This window comes from Artemia franciscana, chromosome 12, assembly GCF_032884065.1.
Source record: "Artemia franciscana chromosome 12, ASM3288406v1, whole genome shotgun sequence".
NCBI classification, from domain to species: Eukaryota; Metazoa; Arthropoda; class Branchiopoda; order Anostraca; family Artemiidae; genus Artemia; species Artemia franciscana.
The window spans coordinates 10,069,724-10,082,231 of NC_088874.1; the positions used below are offsets into that span (position 1 = coordinate 10,069,724).

The 12,508-nt window shown below is 33.1% G+C and overlaps 2 protein-coding genes across 5 annotated transcripts in view; both read left to right on the forward strand.

Annotated features, from left to right (window-relative positions):
* LOC136033659 (alpha-aminoadipic semialdehyde dehydrogenase-like) overlaps positions 1-12,508 on the forward strand; it is a 372,653-nt gene that overhangs the window by 278,399 nt on the left and 81,746 nt on the right. The gene's annotated exons all lie outside the window — the stretch shown is intronic.
* Positions 1-12,508, forward strand: part of LOC136033654 (protein spinster-like) — a 79,002-nt gene that overhangs the window by 57,342 nt on the left and 9,152 nt on the right. For 2 of the 4 annotated variants that reach the window (XM_065714476.1, XM_065714477.1), the window contains one exon: positions 4,716-4,784. The exons of 1 other annotated variant lie outside the window; for it this stretch is intronic. In XM_065714476.1, coding sequence (XP_065570548.1) covers positions 4,716-4,784 — 69 coding nt within the window. Of the gene's footprint in view, positions 1-4,715; positions 9,604-12,508 lie in introns of those variants that run through there. One more of the 4 variants, XM_065714479.1, reaches the window with a different exon arrangement.

Here is a 12,508-nt window from a genome sequence, read left to right on the forward strand (position 1 = left end):
TTACTAGAGTTTCTCCCTCACCTACAGCTTCGTGCAACAATTTTCTAAAGTTGCGCTTTTTGCCTAAATTCTCTGCTGAAAAAGGAAAGGAAATTCAAAACTATTTGTGCAGCGTTTCGAGCGCAATTCTTTAGCCAAATCTAAGAATATGATTTTCCTATTTTCTTTCGGATGGATCAGTATTTCGTGGTGGTTCTTAGGATTCTAGCCAAAAAAAAAAAAAAAAAAAAAAAAAAAAAAAAAAAAAAAAAAAAAAAAAAAAAAAAAAAAAAAAAAAAAACTATTAAGTCCAATTCACATCTATGCTTAGCTAAACATCACATCTCTAAGCATAATCATAGTCTATCAGTAATAGTGCTATTCAGGTTCTGTGTAACCTTCACTGGTCTATAGTGACAATGGCTGAACATCGATATCTAGCTAAGTACCTTGGTGAACAAGGATTAAGAGTAATACATCCATTCGCAGTCAACAGAATAAAATTTCACTTTTGATTCTTCAGTGATGTCTTTAAAAGAGTAGATTCATTAAATATAACTAACCAAAGGGGGTTGCCTCCAGTTTTTTTTTTTTTTTTTTTTTTTTTTTTTTTTTTTTTTTTTTTTTTTTTTTTTTTTTTTTTTTTTTTTTTTTTTTTTTTTTTTTTTTTGACAATATCCTAGACTTGAGAAAAGTAGAAAAGAACACTACTTGTTGTTTTTTTTTTATCTTATTTATTTTTTATTTGTAATGCAAGGAAATCGTATGGCTCCTAAAACTTTACTGAAGCAATACTAGAAGAAAATAAAACATAAATGTACTTAATTGTAAATCTTCATGAGATAATATGCAGATCGCAACCTTGATGGTTCAGGAGCGAAAGGTTTAGCAGGAATAAAATCATTCTTTCAGCATTGCAATCCTAATCGTCATCCGAGCTTTTCAGCCAATACGAGGCAGAGTAAACAGTTTAGTATTTATTGGCAGCGGATGCTGCGGAAGAATTACATTATTTTTTCTAAAACAGTCCTGACGACATAAAAGCTTAGGATACGACTTGCTAAACCTATAATTCCAGTTTATCCTTATATTATTATATATAGATTGGTATGAATTCGGTCCTTTCTCTCAACGATCATTCTACGTAAGTAGTTCTAGACCACAGCACTGAAAATTGTACTGCACTATAGTGTTTTATTAGTACGTTTTTGCTTCTTTTTTTCTCTAGTTGTCATTTATTTTCTTCGTTTTTTTTCGAGTTAGTTTATTTTCTGTTTTGTCCTAGCTTTAGTTTTGTTGGATTTTCAGGTTTATTGTTTTTTATGTTTGTGTGCTTCTGTGGGGCATGTTTGGCGAAATATGGAAGGATAAAAGACTCCTTTCCATGTGACCTGTTTGTTAAACCAATTTGTTTTGTTTTGTTTATGCTTCATTAGTTTCCCTTTTTCCTTTTTTCTTTTAAAATCAGCAATTCGGAAGCCAAATGGATTAACTTGACTTTTCTTTCTTATTTTAATGCTTTTTTGTCAAAGCACTTGATTGTGTTCTTAATTGAAGAGACTCTTTTGAACGACCATTAGTGGATGCAATCTAGGTTTGTATATTTAAAACAATTTTTTCTGAAAAGAAATTATGGACTAATGCTACAAATTAGAAACTGCATTTTTTTTTCGAAGTTCCAATCTGTCCGAGCTGAAATTTACTGGGTATAATCTAGAAAGGATGTCTATATTTCAAAAAGTTGTCATTTGAAACCTAAGTAGATAAACGTATATTTTATTTCGTTGCATTGAGAAATTAATCAAGCTTTTTTTATGTAATTTTAATTTTGTATATTACGATGTTTGCAACATTAATCGCTCTTCAGATACAATCCAACAATAAACTTCAACATAGTTGCGCTTGATATTATCGATGCTCTTTGAGTTTTGAATGGGAAATTTTAAATGTCGGTTTGGGTTGTTAGAGTGCGGCGATACTGGAGGGGTACATCCCCTGTCCAATATACTTCAATGTAGCTTTCCTGACATCAATTTCATTTGTTTCTTGTTTTTCGATGAGAGACTGCAAATCCCAATTCAGGGTTGTCACTATGTTCATTTGGGTAGTACGGAGCAAGTTTAAGTTTTAATAAACGTCTATACGAACTTCAATACGGTTTCACTGCATAGTATCAATTTTATTTGAATTTTGGGATGAGAAATTGTACATTCTGGCTTATGGCTTTTGATTATGGGGATTCTGGCTTTATAAATTAGAGTGAAAACTTAAACATTGTTCGGCTGCATAATACTGATTTTCTATATATATATATATATATATATATATATATATATATATATATATATATATATATATATATATATATATATATATATATATATATATATATATTTATATATATATATATATATTTATATATATATATATATATATATATATATATATATATATATATATATATATATATATATATATATATATATATATATATATATATATATTTATTTATTTTTTAATCCCACCCCCTCTCATCTCAGTGGTATTACATTTCAAACTTTTCAAACACATATATAAAAGTGAACTTTAAATGCCATCTAATTTTGTTTCTGCTTTAAATATTTTTATAATTTTGATATAAGAGACTATGAATTCTGATTTGAGTTTTGACTATGGTGTTTCCGGTTTCGGAAACTAAGGCATAAACTTCAATAGACATCAATATATTAAACTTCAATACAGTTTCGCTACATAATGTCGATTTTGTTTCATATTCAAGATGAAAGAATTTAGATTCGGATTCTTGGCTTTGACTGTGGTGATTTTGAGAATACATGTTGTCTAGACTTTAGTGAATATTAATAAATAGGCTTCATTACTTTTCATTACATAATCTAATTTTCTTTAATTTCGGAGAGGCCTGTAAGTCTCAGTCTAAAATTTCAATCATGTCAACTCTGATGTTATAACTTCTTTCGCTCAAAATGCACTAAATTTTTGTTTTCTGACTGAAATAAATGTGGTTGAATCTAGGTAGTATTTAACATTTCTGAACTATTATTGATTGGAAAGTTTTTAATCTTAATTCTGTTTTTCTTCGGTTATTTAATAAGTTGTAGGCTGACTTGATGACTGTAGCATCCAGTGGTGTACATATCAAAACCTAAAAAGGCATTGTAGAAAAAAGTCAGCAGCGTTAGTTCACGGAAATTAGGGAGAGGGAGTATATTTTTCGAAATCAAGGGGAATCTTGTAATCATTCAATATAGGTAGTTTTCAAAATCTAAGGGGGAGCCTTGGAGTGCAGGCGCCCCCCCATCAATTGAGGTGACTGAAAAAGCTGATAATTTCTCTCTGCAACGAAACAAAATATGTTATTGCCTTAGTATTGATCTGACCACAAGTTTTTAAAATATATATGATGTTGATTTGATAACCCTTCACCTTGAAACGGCTTTCTGACTAAAAACACGCAAATATTTGCGTGTTTTTCTTTTTTTTTTTTTTTTTTTAATTTTTTTTTTTTACTAAAAATTTTCTTTTTTTTTAAATTAAAACCAGCAAAGCCTCTTTTTTCACTTTTTTTCGGAGATAATCGATCTGCCATCTGAGTGATTTAATTGACCTTCTATTTTGCTAGTTTTGCAATACTTTTTTATTTACCTTACATTGAATTGCTTTATGCCTGATTTGGAAATCACTGAATTGCTATTAATCATACGAATAAGAATTATGAAAAATCTATTATATTTTCTGAATGGATGGAAAGATTAGAGGCTGTAATGTAGAATTTTCTCAATATTAAAAAACTTTTTTTGCTTTTTATCTGAGATTTCAGTTTTTGTTTTCTCTAATGTTATAAAGGCTGTTAGGTTTTATATAGTTTGGCGTTGGATTTAAACTTGTATTGAAACAAAAAATTGTATTATTAAAGTATTCTATTATTTTCTGGTAGTGCTTCCAAAAGTTTTTAGTTTCTGTCAGGCCTTTAAAAGGATTTGATCATGCACTGTTGTGAATTGTCTTTAGCTTTAATTCGATAATCAATTTGAATTGCTTCATATTTTTTAAAAATAATATTTAGGATTAGACGCATACTAATAACATTATTATTTCTAATTTGGCAACATTGTCGATACCGCTTTTTCTGTGCTAAAAAAGCTTTTTTTTTCTCTCTTTTTTCTCTCTCTTGGCTTTCTTTTTCTCTATTTCAACATCATTAGAAAACATAAACAGATTCCTAAATATTTGTCAAACACAGCAGTGAGAAATACAGTGACCACCTATTACACTATTAAATTTTTACTTAATCCTTCTGTTTTAAATGAAAAAAGACGTAATTAAAAGAACCAAATTATATAATAAAATATGTTTAAAGTTAATATTACCATTTCATTTGCTCTTTTATTGATAATGATTTCCCTCGCCATCATTCACGATTTGCTCTAATATGAGTTGCCGCCACTTGCGTAAAGAGGGGTAGAAGTGAATGAGCAGGTTCCCCCAGGTCGCTTAAAATATTGTTTTAATCAAATTAAAAAAAAGTAAATTTAACCATCCTTTGGTAGCAAACACCCCCCCCCCCAAAAAAAATGGGGAATTTTGAGTTATGCATTTGGCGTCAACTGCACAATACGTATAATCGTAAAAATTGCTTTTGATTCTTATAACCAAAAAAATGTGTTTTTAACATGAAAATTCCAACATACTTTCTAATACGGTATGTCTTCTGATAGGTTCGGAACAAAACTGTGAAGAAATTGAAGCCCTAACTGGTGGTGAACGAACTCCCGATAGTGATTCAGGTCTGATTCTTGCACGTGATACATAAGTTACCTTCCATTTTTCGCCCATGGATCACAGATCACACAAACATCTCAGATTTTGGCCTATTATATCTCGTTTTGTGATTCATTTTTCTTTCTTTTGTTTCTTTGTTTTTCAAGCTATATCAATTGGAAATAATAGCTGTATTTTTTTCCTATGTACTCGTGCCTCTGGTGATAATTGTGATTTTTGTCAATCAGGTCTTGGTCGGAAATATTATTCTGGGTTTATTTTATTCAGCTCAGCAATATCGTTTTTCTTGGGCAACTTTATGTGAGGGTCACGAGAGATATCTTAAAACAACTGTTTCAAAATAGACCTCTAACGTGGATTTTGTTGATAAATGATGACTTCAGCTGTTTAACTATTTGTTTGTTTACACAATCATTTTCATTGACTATTTAGGCTCATATGTGTATCAGCGACTACCTCTAATAGTCATAGATAAAAATTGTTTGGGATTCAAAACGAAATTTTATTTTTTTGCCTTTTTTTTTATCACCTCTGGAGATTCAAGTGATCACAATGTTAAGAAGCTCCACCGTGATTTAGCGTGCCTCTCTGCATGCCGGTTTGAGGAGTAAGTGTTTTCAAACTGCTAGTTTATACTAAATTTGAAGTCGCTCTGAAAAATCCAACTAGGCTTTGGGAGGGGGGTGAATTCTACAAGGCTTCAGGCCTATCTTATTCAGCAAATGTTTTCCTTAAAGTTTGCTTTTCTGTAAAAATTTATCTTGCAAGATGCAGCTATGTTAATTTGAGTTGTATATCTCCCTGTTGTACAAACTATTATCTAGAGGGTTAAATTTATCTAAAAAAAAACGATTAGTCGGCGATTATAAAATTTAGTCGTCGGAAATTCAGGTACATGTGCGGCTAAAAAAATGCAGCTATTATTAGGTTTTTACCTTATTGTTATTATTAAACCTCAGGTAAAGCTTTCATAGCCTTCTTCAAAAAGCCAATGTTATGTTATAAAGTGACGTTGAAGGCTACGGAAACTGAATCTTTTTCTGTCAATTAATGTATAAACTCAATTAATTGTACTGCAGTCGTCTTTGGATTAGTTTCTAAAATATCTTTTTGAGTCGTGAGATCTCACTCATATATGTAAGTGTATGGTTTTTATTTTGCATTTCTTGTAAATTTATATCAATTTAAACCCGAATCCAGTGCTGTCTTTTATCAGGTAATAAGGGACTTGAAAAATCTTGGCGTGTAATTCCACGGAAATGTTACAAGAAAATCACCCTTTGGTGGCAATAATTGAAGATCAGCGGGCAGAAGCCGTTAAAGTCAACATTAGAATATTTTAAACCAAACCTGTGTTCATGTTGACGAACACTGAAATACAGTCATAAGAACCGCTTTATTTCTTAATAAAGTTCAAATCCAAACATTTCAAGTTTACTTCAACAAATAAAAGGTTTTTAATGCTCTAGTGACTTTTCGGAGTCTTTTCCGCTGTTCTTTATTCGAGCTACATTTGTGTGTCTTAATTCTAGAAGCTGAAATAATTGGAATGTCTGAGCCTAGAATAATGTAAAAAAAAACTTTTGTGTGTGTTTGCTGGCTTTATCATTTTTGCTGTATCTGGTTTCTAGCATGTTTACCTGCTAAGAGAACACTAACGTCCGCTTACCAATGTGGCAGGTGTGGCAGGCCGATGTGGCAATCGAGGGCTCTACCTTGGTGCGCCCTATTTGGCTGAACATTTTAATACCACTTGGTCTTTTATGCCAATGCCACTTTAATACCAGAAAAAGGGAAATGAAGAATGGGTAAAAGCTTTAAAAAAAACTCTCTCTTTGTTCACTTTTTTTAAAAGGTGGAATCTTGTAAAATGGTTTTCTTTAAGTGGGATTTAGACTCTTTAAATATGTATGTTCGCTTGTGTCTATTTTTTGCCTTTTGTGCAATTATCAAATTATTCTAGAGGTTTTTGTGAATTTTATTTATTTTGTCTTATTTTTCTTTTACACCGATGTGGCAGGTCGAGTATTTATGTGTCAATTTGCCAAAGTTTGTTGCTCAAGATCAGTCCTCTTGCAAAATTACTAAACGTTGGTGGTTTTCTAAGTAGTCATGAAAACCATCAATAAAATGATTGTGTCCATTCTTTCAATAGCTTGGTATTGCCTTAAGTTTGTATGGTTATATTAATTTGAAGACAAGGCCGTTTTGTTTTGGGAAAAACAAGGTTTTGTTAAAGAAAGATAAAATGGCCTTGAGTTTAAGACAAATAGAAATTTCATTAAAACAAAGGCCTATGATCTTCTTTATCTTTGTTCAAGTCTTAAGGGCTAGTCAGACTTAGCGTTTTCTTTTCGAAAGCATGAGTTTACGTTTTTGGTGTTTCTTAATTTGATAAAGTATGGGTATCCTAATTGCTGATTGGAGAATCTTAACACTTTGTATCGAGCCTTTTGGCTGATTGTCCTTTCAACAACATTTGGTTTTGCTGATTGCCATTCTTTAAAATGAACAAGTGCGTAAATTCACTCAAATTTAATCTTGACCTAACTGCTAAAGCTCTGTCAAAATCAATGTTCAACTAATGTGTACTGTAAGAGTGGGGGGTGGGGCAGAAATTGAACCAACCCTAACCCATGTAGATGCACCTTGATTACTACCGTATTTTTATATTCCTTAGTTAGTTAAGTAAGGGAACGAGGATATTTGGAATCGCGGCAAAGTCAAAAGCCGGTGTTAGATATGTTTTGATAAGAATCGGTTTTTATTTATATGTGCTTTGACTTTCCAGCCATCAAAGCCAAAGTCTACGATCTTATTTATCTTTGTTCAAGTCTTAAGGGCTAGACAGACTTAGCTTTTTCTTTTCGTTTTGCGCAAAACATGAGTTTCTGTATTTGGCGTTTCTTAATTTGGCACCATTCACTCAAATTCGCTCCAGCCCTATGAAACTATTAATTGAATTTATTATTTGTGTATAGATATGAAACTGAAAGGATCGCTACAGAGGGTATAAATAGCTTTTATGAATATAATTACATTTTGAGAAAAAAAATATATATGGAAGCCTATATTTCGGCCGTCCTTGGCCGAGTGGGTTGGTGCGCTGGATTCGGGATCCCTTGTCTGGGAGGACGCGGGTTCGAATCCCAGAGTACCCAATTCTTCAATTAGGGACGGGGGTCAGTGGCGTGACTCTGTAAGCTTAGCCAGAGTCGACCCAGCTCTAAATGGGTACCTGGAGAAATCTGGGGAAGGTGAACAGGAAGGGTGTGCGAAAGCACAGGATGGCTGGCCCCCAGCCCCCCATTACACTTCCTGGCTGAAGGGCCCAGAAACGGAGATCAGCACCGCCGGTACGGACTGTAGAGTCTAATGCCGTATCCTTTACCTTTTTTTATATTTCGCTTCTAATTTGCTATTTTAGTATTTTCTATATACAGATATTTACAAGTTCGGAATCTTTGTCATTTCAAAGATTTAAAAATAATAACAATACATTCTTCTACCGTTAACAATAAAGAAATTGTCGAAAAAGGTCCGGTTTTTATAACGCTGAGCATCTGTCACAAGGTCTAAGCTTTTTAATAGCTTCACATACCTATAACTGAAGATGGGTGGCTAGTTTTTATGGGGGCGTGTCAAAGTGAAACTTTGCTAATGATTAAATAATATCTCACTGAATTTTTATTTCAGCCTAAGTATTATATCTTTGACATATTTCGTGTAGAAAATGAACTGTTGTCTCCATCACCATTTGCTTCATGAGAAGCAGAGGAAACTAACAAGGATTGGTGGAAAAAATGCTTCAAAGACTGCCGAATATAAGTTTATCCATCACTCCTTCGCCAATAGGCAATATTCGTTTGCCAGGGCAATTTGGTTGCTAACTGTGTTAATTTCAATTGCTTTTCCTGGGAACTTATTGAGTGGGAGGAATCTTCCTCTGTTGACTTTTTTTCTTTAGACAGTAGCATCAGTCATAGCTGAGATTATCCCGTGTGAACCTAACTATAGGTTCACACTGAAAAAGGTACTGCGATAGAGAATGCCGCGGATTGTATCAATATACAATTCTAGCTGCTCTAATTTTCACTCATGATTGTTTTTTTCCCAGCTGTTACTGCTGTTTTGAAGACATCAAAACCGTCAATTTCCATGACTATACATAAAAATTGCCTGGCTCCCTGATAAAAGAAGGAATTTTAACAATGGCTTGACAAATCCGCTAAAAATGCTGAAGTTGTCAATTAAATCGCCAATACAAGCGAGCATTCCTCGTATGATCATTGTGAACCTTGAGTAACGGCAATTGAAATTGCTCGTTGATGTAATTCACGAATATTGCCTACCGCAGCAATTTTGTTGTTTTTTTTTTTTTTTTATCTTAGAGTTATGCACCCAACTTAAGCCGGATGTTCAGCTGAACGATATAATTTTTACATATTTTATATTATTTAATGTATCAAAGAGAAAGTCAAAAGCTTAGAAACTTCATTCTTGTTTCCTGTGAAGCTATATAAATATTTGGTGCATCATTTTATTTTTGGTACGGGGATATGGTGAAATCTGGTTTTGATCCTAAATGTAACTATTACTTTTCTTGTTTTTCTGGCTAGTCTATTTCAGTTTCATTGTCTATTTGTCTTTTTGCTCTGGCGATGCTTGATACTTTTTATTTATTTATTTATCTAGTTTGCTTCCTTTTTTGGTAGCAAATCATATCTGTTTTAAAATCTCATTGTGATTTTTGTGGTTTTGTCATTCTTGTGAAAACTGTGATGCTTTCAAATTGGAAAGATAATAAAGAATTGTCTTAATTTATTATTTGTGTTCAACAGTTTTTTTTTACTTTTAGTTTATATTTACAACTCCTGTCGTTTATGGTCTTTAAAGAAAGTTGGATTATAAGTTTTTGTTGAGTTAAAGCCTAATTTACATTGTTTTGGCTGATGCTCATCATACAGTGTAAACATAGCTGCTTTTATGAAAAAAAGAGGGTTTTTATGCTTTTGCGTCAGATTTCATCGGCTTTTCGATGAAAAACCATTCGAGAAAACGAAAAAAAAAAGACTGATACTTTACCTTATTTGTTAGATAAAAATATTGTATTTAGATCCAATACAATAATCCCGTAAATCAATTCTCGTGATGAGATTTTGTGAAAGTGTTCACAAAACACTTCAAACAAGAAGAAGAAGACAAACAATAAAAATAATTGCATTATAATAAACTCTCCTGTAAGTTCCTATGGCCAGCAATGCAGGGACGAAGATCAAAAACAAAAATGGAGAAAAAAATAAACATGTACACTAAAAAGGAAAATGACGAGCAGCCGCCCTGAAATGATTTTCTGATGAAGACCAAGCCGAAGCAAAGTGCCATATGAATAAACAGTGTAAAAATATGATTCCAACTTGGCTGGGGGACATGGAACGTAGAGGGGTATTCCAAAAAAAATATCCAGAAATCAAATATACTTTTACAATTCTTCTGAAGTCACCAAACGATTGATTCTTTTCAGATGAATTATACGGAGTGTTTCAGACAGCATGAGATTGAAGTCTGGGGTGACTGATAAGAATTCACAGATATGGCTAAATTCGTTGCCTTTTTAGTAAAAAAAAAAAATATTGCTCAAGTTTGAAAAGAATACATGGTATTTCCGAGAATCAGTCCTCTTATTTAATGCCAAAAAGTGGTGCTTGGATTTTTCTTGTTGAGTAAATTCATAGCTTTCGTTGTATTGTAATTTTTCGGTGCCTACGTGTAACTGATGCTTCGGGGTAATTGGATGTGAATAATTCTGTGTTTTGCCTCACATATTATTACCGAGCTGTTTTGCGTCAGAAAAAAAAGGAATCATGGATAGGATGTGAAATAGAAATGCGTTAAATTCAAGACAGTAATCCTGTCTGCACCTTTCTTATATTCCCATAATAGATTTAATTTAGTTTTACTTTTTATTTAAGCATGGCGTACAAATAACAGTTCAATAGGGACAAATCCTTTTTTTAGACAGTCAAAAATCTGCTGAAGTTATCCATATTGTCTTTGGCGTTGGTAATGTGACCTCTATATTGATAGCAACCATTAGGGATGAGTTTGCCATTTGTTATTGTTAGATTCTTAATAATAAACTACAAAACATAACCTGTAGGCTAGCAATTAACCCCAAAACTATATAGTAGTTAATTCACTTCTTGATGCCGCAAAAGATCCTCTTTTCTTCTTCTCAAAGATCGAGCAAATCAAGCTCAGTACATTAAAATCATCTTCAGTATGATTGCACATTACCGTCTTATTAATGCATTAGTTTCAAGATAAAATTTTTGCCAATAATGTTTGTTTTCTCTTGAAAAGCACTATCTTAAACTGTTATTTTTTTTTAACTGGGTGCGTTTTTTTCTTCTTCATTTTTGGCCTCCAGCTATGTCTATAAAACTAGTCTATTGTGTTATAAGTAGCGATCCACCTGCAATAGACTTGTTCTATTTTATTGTTTTTCTTCTAAAAACTTTTTTGACGTAAGTCTAAGTCCGTCGATGGCAAGGCTCTGCGATTGCGATGCAGAGTGGAGTGTTGTCGACTTGGGCCAAGATCGCCGGACAGGCTTGGGAATCCCTAAAGCATCCTTGAAGCTGTTCGCCTTTTCAACTCTAATAAATTTTGTTTTAGTGAGAATGAATAAGTAAATCTTATTTTAATGAGAGACTAACCCATACTAGGAATGGGCGAGCGTCTCAGCTTCGTCTAGATATCCCTTGTCCAAGCCAATGGATGTAGAATTTCTTGATGAAGCCTTGGTGTAAAAACCATACTACAATTTTCTTCTTTTCTTTTTTTCTTGCAGTGTAGCGTAGAGTTAAGTGTTTTTGACTAAGGCCAGGATTTTTTGGCATAATTGGGGATCCCCTAAGCATCTCTGAGGTCATTGATCTTTTTAGCTTTGATAGTACTTTTTGCAGATACAATAGCGTATTTCATTCTAATGGAAGTTTTCGACCCGTAGGAGGCGAAAGAGCTTAGGTCTAATGGGGAGCGTTTCAGTTTCTTCAGGATATCACCTGCTCATGCCAATGGAAGTAAACTTCGATTGTAATTTTTTGTTGATAAAGTCGTGCATTTTGTTCTAGTAGGAGCTTACACCTACTACGAGTAGGTGGGTGTATCAGCTTCCTCCAGGTGTTCCTTGCCTAAGCCAACGGATGCATAATTTCCTGTTAAAGCCTTGACCTAAAAAGGTTAATACAATTTTCATTTTTTTTTCTTGTGATGTAGCGTAGATATAAGTGTCTTCAACTAAGGCCAGGATTCTTTTTCATGCTTGGGAATCCCCAAAGCCTGGGGTCGTTGATCTTTTTAACTTTAATTGTACTTTTTGCGGATAGAATACTATATTTTATTCTAGTGGAAGTTTTCACCCCGTAGAGCCGAAAGAGCTTAGCTCTAATGGGGGAGCGTCTCAGTTTCTTCTGGATATCACCTTCTCATGCCAATGGAAGTAAACTTCGATGGTGCTTTTTTGTTGATTAAGTCATATATTTTGTTCCAGTAGGAGCTAACACCGTACTACGAGTAAATGACTATCTCAGCTTCCTCTAGGTGTTCCTTGCCCAAACTAACGGATGCATAATTTCCTGTTAAAGCCTTGATGTAAAAAGGTTAATACAATTTTCAGGTTTTTTTCTTGTGATGTAGCGTAGATTTAAGTGTCTTCAACTAAGGC